This window comes from Capricornis sumatraensis, chromosome 16, assembly GCF_032405125.1.
Source record: "Capricornis sumatraensis isolate serow.1 chromosome 16, serow.2, whole genome shotgun sequence".
Classification (NCBI taxonomy): Eukaryota; Metazoa; Chordata; class Mammalia; order Artiodactyla; family Bovidae; genus Capricornis; species Capricornis sumatraensis.
The window spans coordinates 83,573,070-83,581,981 of NC_091084.1; the positions used below are offsets into that span (position 1 = coordinate 83,573,070).

At 67.2% G+C, this 8,912-nt stretch overlaps 1 protein-coding gene across 1 annotated transcript; it reads right to left on the bottom strand.

Annotated features, from left to right (window-relative positions):
* Nucleotides 1–2,608: 2,608 nt before the first annotated feature.
* B3GAT1 (beta-1,3-glucuronyltransferase 1) lies at nucleotides 2,609–8,060 on the bottom strand. Its single transcript, XM_068988721.1, has 5 exons — nucleotides 7,980–8,060; nucleotides 7,725–7,871; nucleotides 4,234–4,742; nucleotides 3,546–3,842; nucleotides 2,609–2,695 (listed from the first exon to the last, which is right to left on the bottom strand). Exons 1-5 carry the CDS (start codon nucleotides 7,981–7,983, stop codon nucleotides 2,609–2,611), a joined length of 1,044 nt encoding a protein of 347 aa, XP_068844822.1. The 5' UTR covers nucleotides 7,984–8,060.
* Between the last annotated feature and the right edge of the window lie 852 nt (nucleotides 8,061–8,912).

Below are 8,912 nucleotides of genomic sequence, written 5' to 3' on the forward strand. Positions count from 1 at the left end.
GTTGAAAGTAAACACCTGTTTGAGGGGCACGGGCCATTCCTCTGCCTCTCAGGGGAGGAAAATTGTGCTTCCAGCAGTCAGGAGCGTGAGAGGGGGCTGGCAGAGGGCTGGCCCGCAGGGAAGGCAGGGGGACCGGCGCCTCCCTCCTGGCGAGGGGCTGTGTGGTGGTAGAGGATCGGGGGAGGGACGGGAGGCCAGCTGATGCGCGCCCCATTAGGGAGAAGCCAGGTTGTGCTTCCCACTCTGCGTGTAAGTCACGATTTGCCAGCAGTCTGGGCTCGGTCTCCCGCCCTCCAGGTCCAGGTCACCTCCATGCCCTTCTGTCGACCCCTCCGCTAGGCCAAAGGCCCCCCGGCCGGGGCGGGGAGGACACCGCCGGCCCTTCCTCTCTCTGCTCCTGGCCCATCTGCACCTTGAGCCCCGGTGGCCGTTCTGGTGGGGGGCATCTGCCTCCCCAGTCCCGGCCCAGGCGCGGCGGTGGGCGGGCGGCTCCTTCCGCGCTGGGTGGGGCCGGGTGCAGGGGTTGGCAGGGGCAAGGGCCTGGAGGGGCTCTGCTCCCCCCACTAGACGAGGTATGGAGGGGCCTGCCAGGTGCTCAGACGGCCCCAGGCTCTGGAGGCGGGAGTGAGGAAAGCCTTCTAGGGCGCCGACCTCCTCTCCCGGGAGCAGCTCGGTCCGGATGCCTGGGGCTGGGGTCCTCCGTCCCGTGTCCATGGGGCCCCGTGGGGCCAAGGGCCGCTCTGCGGGGCTCTCACCTCCGTCCCAGCCAGGCAGTCCCCTATTTCGGGGCCCATGGCGCCGACCCTGCAGGACTGCCGGTGGGGTGGAGCACAGAGGGTCCGGGGCTTCTGTGCTTTGGGGTCTCCATCCTTCGTCCCGGCATCCAGCCGGGCTCTCTCTGAAGGCCCCACAGGGGAAGGGAGGGTGGCAGCGAGTCCACAGGAGTGTGCCTCGGAGGGACACGGCGTGGGGAGAGGAGGCGGCCAGGAGCAGGTCTCAGAAGGCGCTCCTGAGGGGAGAGGGCGAGGGGGCAGCATGCGGGGGCCGCCGGGAGCTGGGGTCCACGGGGCCCCCCAGACCCCCGAGGAGCAGGGGCCGTGCTCTGTCTGACCCAGTGCGGTCTGGCCGTGGCCCAGGAGATCTGCCATGCTCGGGGTCACGACCCCCGCGGTCTCCTGCGGTTGGGCTGTTCCCATCGAGGCACAAAAGCTGCAGCCGGACTCGGAGGCCTGAGACCAAGAGCCTCCCACACAGCAAGCCTCCAGCTCTGCTGAGGCCACGGGAGGCCTCCAGCTCTGCTGAGGCCACGGGAGGCCTCCAGGAAGGGCCTGGCTGTGCGGGCTGCTGGCACAATCCACTCAGCTTTCTGAGTTTCGTTCCCGTGCCTCTAAAGTGTAGATGGAGCCTGTGAACTGCTTCAGCACAGGACTTTAAAGGACCAAGTAAAAGCAGCAGCCGTTGGGCAGTGCCAGAGACTGTTTCTGGTGCCCCAACAGCCCATTTTGCAGATGAAGAAAATGAGGGAAATGGGAGCCTGGGAGCTCGGCCAGGCTCTGGAGTCCAGGCTTCCACCTCAGCTGAGGAGACCATGCGGACAGAGCCCAGGTGAGTCCACACAGCAGGGCCTCACCCGGGGACAAGCTCATGGCCAGAATGAGATGGGGAGACAGGGAGCCGCCACGGGGCGGTGCTGTAAGGTAAAGGGCTCCAAGCAGCAAGGGAGGCCCAGGTGTGCGGGGACCCAGCTGGGGGGCCCAGGTGTGCGGGGACCCAGCTGGGGGGACCCAGGTGTGCGGGGACCCAGCTGGGGGGACCCAGGTGTGCGGGGACCCAGCTGGGGGGGACCCAGCTGTGCGGGGACCCAGCTGGGGGGGACCCAGGTGTGCGGGGACCCAGCTGGGGGGGACCCAGGTGTGTGGGGACCTAGCTGTGCGGGGACCCAGCTGGGGGGCCCAGGTGTGCGGGGACCCAGCTGGGGGGACCCAGGTGTGCGGGGACCCAGCTGGGGGGACCCAGGTGTGCGGGGACCCAGCTGGGGGGGACCCAGCTGTGCGGGGACCCAGCTGGGGGGGACCCAGGTGTGCGGGGACCCAGCTGGGGGGGACCCAGGTGTGTGGGGACCTAGCTGTGCGGGGACCCAGCTGGGGGGGAACCCAGCTGGGGGGCCCAGGTGTCCAGGGACCTAGCTGTGCGGGGACCCAGCTGTGCAGAGACCAAGCTGGGGGCCCAGGTGTGCACGGACCCAGCTGGGGGGGACCCAGGTGTGTGGGGACCCAGCTGGGGGGCCCAGGTGTGCAGAGACCCAGGTGTCTGGGGACCAAGTTGGGGGGGCCCAGGTGTGAGGGGACCCAGCTGGGAGCCCCCAGGTGTGGGGACCCAGGTGTGCGGGGACCCAGCTGTGTGGGGACCCAGCTGGGGGGCCCAGGTGTGCGGGGAGGTTGCCACCTGCTGACTCTCTCTGCCTCCTCCACTCCATGGGGCCTTTGCCACGACTGTCATGATTAAAGACAAGGAGGAAATGCCTTGGCAGATTACTGCACCCAAGCTTGGGGGGGGGGGGGCTGCTCAGGGCGTCACCGGCTCGCGTCCCCCTACCTGTGTCCGGGGCTCAGATCTCCACTGTGGGGTCAGTGAAGCCTTTCTTCCCCTCATTCACCAGCACCGGTTTCTCGGTCCGAGTGTGCCAGACCAGGATCTGTGTGTCCAGAGACACGAGACCACGTGGGGCCGGCCCCGAGCTCGCCTCCCACCCTTGCCCCTCCCTTCCAGCCCTGTTCCAGCAAGACTTTCTCCACTGCTCTGTGTTCCTACCCGCCCCCCATTCTTGCTCTTTGTACAAGGCTGCCTCACAGTATCTATTGGAAACAGAGAGTCCGCAGCTACAAAGAAGAGACAAAGTGGTCCCAAGTTTTCCTCTTGCTTCTCATCCTCCCCTCTGCTTTCTTTTTTTTTTTTTCTCTCCTATGCTTTCTGACTGATCTTGAGGGAGACAGTTCTGGGGCCTCCAGCTCAGCTGAGTGCCAGCCTGGTCCCCAACCGGAGAAGTCCAAACTGTAAGGAAGATGTACCTACGCATGTGTGTGCGTGCCTGTGTGTGCGTGTGTACTGGGCATATGTATATATGCACGTGTGCACACACTCGAGCTCGTGTGCATGGGCATGCGTGCACATGCTTGCATACACGTGTGCCCGTGTGTCTGAGCATGTCGGTGCGTGTGAACTGGCATACGCATGTGTGCGTGCATGTATACACAGGTGCCCGTGTGCGCATGTGTGCACACATGTAGGTGTGTCTGGCATGGAAGTGTGGAGCCCAGCTAATGCGTGGTGAGGGAGGGATTCACTCCTAGGCTCTGCCTGCCTGGGGGCCCCCTCCTCGTCCCCCTGCCCACCTTTAGCGTGGCTGCCTGAAGGGCCATAGACCACCCACTCAGGAGGGAGGCTGGTTGTCCACTGGCTGTGCAGGTTCCTGATTAGCAGGGGGCCTCGCGGGCAGGAGCTGGCCTGCACCGCGCCACCGCGCTGCAAGCTCGGCAGGGGCCCACCTTGGTGCAGTTGGCCGCCTTGGGCTCCAGGTCGCTGAGGGTGACGAGCTCGCGCAGCAGGCTGCTCTCCTGGTAGCCGCCCTTCACGCCGCGCAGCTTGAAGTAGGCCTGGCTCCGCTGCAGGATGAGCCGCAGGTTGACTGCGAACCCCGCCATGTCTATGGCAAACGGCCGGTGGGGGTCGAACACCGTCTTCCAGCCGACCACCTTCCCTGCCCCGTTGACCCTTGGGGCCTCGTACCGAAGGCCACCGACGAAGGCGACGGGCCACACAGACACCCTCCTGGTGCTGCGCATCTGGAGGGGAGAAGAGTCAGGACAGCTGGGCCGCCCAGGGCAGGCGTCTGCGGAGGACTGGCCAGGGCTGCGAGCAAGGCCAGCCTGCAGGCAGCGGGTGCTTCCCTTGACCTGCGCTTCGGCCTTTGCTGCAAAAGCTCTGTCTCCCAGACTGGGTCTGGAATGACTCCCTCCCCTCCGCCACTGTCCTGATCCCAAACTCGGGGGGTGGGAGCTGGGGGGACACTGAAGGCGGATGGGGAACCCCCCCCCCCACTGGAAGCCCTCCACCAAACAGTGCCCTGAAGCCAGGGCTGCAGTGGGTTGGTCGGTCTGGGAGCCCCACGCAGGCCTCCTCCCCCTTTGCCAGGTTCCCCGCCCTCCCTGGCCTGCGTGTATCCGTGGCCCACACCTCCTCGAAGAGCTCCAGGCTGTAGGTGTTGTCGTCGTCCGCGAAGTACACGACGCCAGGCTGGCTGGAGTTGCGCGGGAAGGTCTCCCGCAGCCAGCGCAGCGCCAGGTTGCGCTGCATGGTGCCCCGAGGGATGCGCGGGTCACGCGCGTCCCCCCGCAGCTTGTAGTTGCGCGGCGTCTCCACGTGCAGGTGCGTGTAGTTGAGGCCGGTGTCGCGCAGCAGGCGTGCCGTCAGGGGGGTTCGACGCGGCGCGTCCTCCACCACCAGCCAGTGCAGGTTGGGCACGTGCAGCAGCGTGTTGGCCAGGCGCGTGAGCTCTGCCTTCTGCACCGGGCGGCTATAGGTGGGCGTCACCACGTGGATGGTGGGCAGCGTGTCAGACCAGGGCGGGGGCCGCGTGTACACGTACTCTGTACGCACCACCTCCACGATGTCCCGGTCAGACATGCAGTACTCCCTGGGGTCCGTGCCAGGGGGCGCCTCGCGCTGGGGGTCACCACTGTCATCTGCAGATCAGAGGAGGGGGTGTGGTACTAGGGGTGTGGGGACACTGGGCACAGGGGTACTGGGCACAGATGCTGGGCACAGGGGTACTGGCTACAGGTGCTGGCCCGCCCAGCTCTCCTCTGCTCCTCCTGTGGGAGAGGCCGAGCACACCTGTCTGGGGTCCTGGGGCTGCCGCTGATGGTCAAGGCTGGCTGCCTGACACCCTTGCCCTGGGTCCTCCTCTTTCTGACCCCTACGCCTGGCTTTCGACAGCTCTGAGCTGTTTAAGGGCAGCTGGCTAAGCTGCAGCGTCACGCCCTGGGCTCCTGGTGCCGGGCTTTGTGGGATGGAGCGCCCACTGCGCTGCCCGCGCCCTCCCCCCATCCCAGAGCTGGCCGAGGAGCCCAGGGCACCAGCGCTCATGCCCGGGGCAACCTTGGTCCTTCCGTGCCTCATGCCCTGTGGCCCCGGAGCCCAGGAGCACCTTGCCTGGTTCCAGATAGACTGGACAGGATCAGAGCCTCCCTCTCAGGCCGGTGCCTCCGTCCTCCCCTCCCCGTCCCCCTCCTGCTCCCCCGGGGGGAAGGGACCTGCAGGGGCTGCCCCAAAGGCGCTCTGGGGCCTGACCCAGAATCTCGCTCCTGAACCTCGCTGCAGAGTGTGGGGCTTCACCACAGCACTCTGTACCAGGGGGCTGCCCCTGGTGGGCAAGATGCTTGCGGATCCTGAGCCCGTCCCTTCTGACTGTCAATGTCCCATGTTTGGGCCAAAGGGCAGGGTGGAGACCCGCCTCGGCTCCTCCGGGCCTGTGTGTCTCCTCACACGCACGTTCCCCTCATGCACTCACAGCCCCTGGGGCCTTGCCTGTGTCCCTGCCCAGCTGTGTGCCCAGGAGGGGCGTGTGGGGAGCCGGGCAGAGGCCCGCCTCCATGACACGCAGGCGCAGGAGTCCCTGGATGTGCCCTGCTCCTGCCAGGGTGGCTCTGATGACCAGGCTTTCTCCCGCATCCGCATCCCCGTGGGGAGCCAGCAGCCCCTCATGGGGGGACCAGCCCACCACCCCTCCCATTCTGAAAGCGGCCCCCCCCCCCCACCACCGAGGCCTGTCCGGCCGCATGAAGGACTCCGGGCGCTTGCTGCTCCGGGGCCGTCTCAGCGGGAGGTGGGACGGTTGGAGGCCAGACCTTGGGGTCCGAGCTCCGAGGCTCAGACCCTGGCCAGCTCTGCACTAACCGCACGACCCTGCACCGGGGACCTGGCCTCTGGTCACCGCTGGCAGCTGTGAAGGGGAGCTGATAACTGTGTCTCCTTTATCCAGGTTCCATGTGGGTTCAGGGGCTCGAAACACAGCCCGGGCTCACAATATCTCCCCTGTGCAGAGGGGCATGGTAAGACACCCTATTCCTCAAGGCTTCTTGCAACAATGGAAAGGACAGTGGGAGCAATCCCCTGCAGGGGGTGAAGGGGGTCCCAGCAGGCTGGGCTTCCTACGGCTCTCATTAGCACACGGGTGTTGATGTGGGCACTGGCCTGGGGCTGGGCACTGGGCCCCGAGGTGACATACACGTCCCCGGCTCCTGGAGAGTTCCCACGGGCTAATGACCCCCACTGGGGACACACAGCCCAGGTGGGAGCCTGCCCCCGGGCTGTGGGTGCAGGGTGGGGAGACTGGCACAGGTAACCAAGGGGACTTTCTGCAGGAGTTTTAGGTCAAACTGGGAAAAGAGAACAAGGTTGCAGAGAGCAGCTGCAGGCCAGGACATAAATAAGGGTTAGTGTGCCCTGCTGTGAGCAGAGCTCTGGAACCTGAGGCCCGGGAAGGACCCTGAGCGTCACTGCACCCCTGCCCTCCCGTCTGCCCTGCGATCATGCCCCTGCAGGCGGCTCTAAGCCAGAGACGCGCTGGGCCAGGGCGCCAAGTCCTGTCTCTAGGCATGACTGGCCGTGCTGAGTGCAGCAGCCTGGCGTCCCTGAGCCCAAAGCGCTGCTGAGAACGGAAGCTCATGGTGTTACAGCCCACTGACAGACCTCGTGAGGTGCCACGGTGACGACTCTACAAGGACCAGCAGCGGGGCTCCCTGGTGGTCCAGGGTTAGGACTTGGCGCTCTCCCTGCCATGGGCTGGGTTCAGTCCCTGCTCAGGGAACTAAGATCCCACGAGCCACTCAGCTCAGCCAAAAAAAAGATAAGCACCAAGGAGCGAGGGGAGGAAATGCCGGGAGAGCTCCAGGCGCCCAACAGGGTGGGCGCTGAGCCGTGGTCAGCCCAGTCCTCCTGGAGGAAGCTTCAGGCCCTTGAAGGGATGAGCAGCCTGACGAGTCACGGTGCGGGCCGCCCACCCCAGACTGGGGCTCTCGGCCCTGTCTGCTCTGGGGGCTGCATCAGGGCTTCCTGACCAGGGAAAGAAGACACGCCCTGAAAGGCTTTCAGTAACACAGGCTGGGAATCCTGCCCCCCAATCCAAAGCCCTCCCATGGTGCACGCCCCCCACCCATGAGCCCTCCCATGCTGCACCCCCCCAGCCCTCCCGTGATGCATGTCCTGGGCGTGCACACAGAGGAGAGCCTGCGAGGCTCTGAGCCTGTATGCATGGCACCATCTGAGCCCCAGGTCAGCCCCCAAGGATGCAGTTGTCAGCCAAGTCAGCCCTGGCTCCCCACTGGCCGAGCAGGGGAGAGTCAGGCCTGCAGGCTGCAGTCACCCCGTCAGGGAGACTCAGGCCTGCAGGCTGCGGTCACCCCGTCAGGGAGACTCAGGCCTGCAGGCTGCGGTCACCCCGTCAGGGAGACTCAGGCCTGCAGGCTGCGGTCACCCTATCAGGAGGCTCAGGCCTGCAGGCTGTGGTCACTCCGTCAGGGGAGAGTCAGGCCTCCAGCCTCCAGGCTGCAGTCACCCCGTTAATGGAGAGTCAGGCCTCCAGGCTGAGGTCACCCTGTCAGGGGAGACTCAGGCCTGCAGGCTGCGGTCTCCAGGTCCACAACACCCGGGGGGGCGGGACTCACCCTTGCGCGTGGCGAGCAGGGGCGCGACGGTGCTCTGGTGCCACACGGTGACCAGCAGCGTCCAGGGGAGCACGATGAGCACAACCGCGAGGACGTCCCGCCGCTTCGGCATCTCCAAGGCTGGCTGGGCCCACAGCTCCTCGTGAGCTGCGCGGCAGCCGCGGGGGGGAGGAAAGCACGCGAGTGGGCCGGGTGGGCCAGGCACGTGGCTGCAGGAGCCGCACGCCAGCCCGCGGGCCTGACCGCTCAACCCACCCATTGCCGACGCAGCTCTGCGGAGTCCAGCCCGACCGGAGTCTGGGAAGGGGTGTCGTCCGTGGTGGGTCAGGAGCCCTGCGGGGTGGATACCTGCAAGAGGGGACAGAGAGGCTGGCCAGAGGCCTGAGGGGCCGCCTTGCAGGGCCGAGTACAGGCGGTGCCCCCTCGATCCAGACACCCCTGCCTGGGTTCCCCTGGCTCATCCTCGGGCCTGTTTGCTTCTTTATGAAGAGGGCACCTAGTTTCCAAGGCTTTAACGCCTGTGGCCTTGCAGCCCGCCGCTGGGCGGACGAAGCGAGCACTCAGGCTGAGGTCGTGGCTGTGACGGCCACAGCCTTGTGCTCAGACCTTGTTTCACAGCCTGGATGAAGGCATCTGCGCTGAGTGAGTCCTCAGGGGACCAGCCAGTGGCATTTGGAGGTGGACTCTGGAAGGGTGCATCCTCAGCAATCCTGGGTGGGACAGGGCCCAGGCTGGAGCCATGGCCAGGGGTCAGCAGAGGGGCCCAGGGGTCAGCTGAGGGGCTCTGGGGCCAGCCGAGGGGCCCGGGGGCCAGCCGAGGGGCCCGGGGGCCAGCCGAGGGGCCCGGGGGCCAGCCGAGGGGCCCGGGGGCCAGCCGAGGGGCCCGGGGGCCAGCCGAGGGGCCCGGGGGTCAGCCGAGGGGCCCGGGGGCCAGCCGAGGGGCCCGGGGGCCAGCCGAGGGGCCCGGGGGCCAGCCGAGGGGCCTGGGGGCCAGCTGAGGGGCCCGGGGGTCAGCTGAGGGGCTCTGGGGCCAGCCGAGGGGCCTGGGGGCCAGCTGAGGGGCCCGGGGGCCAGCCGAGGGGCCCGGGGGCCAGCCGAGGGGCCTGGGGGTCAGCTGAGGGGCCCGGGGGCCAGCCGAGGGGCCCGGGGGCCAGCCGAGGGGCCTGGGGGCCAGCTGAGGGGCCCGGG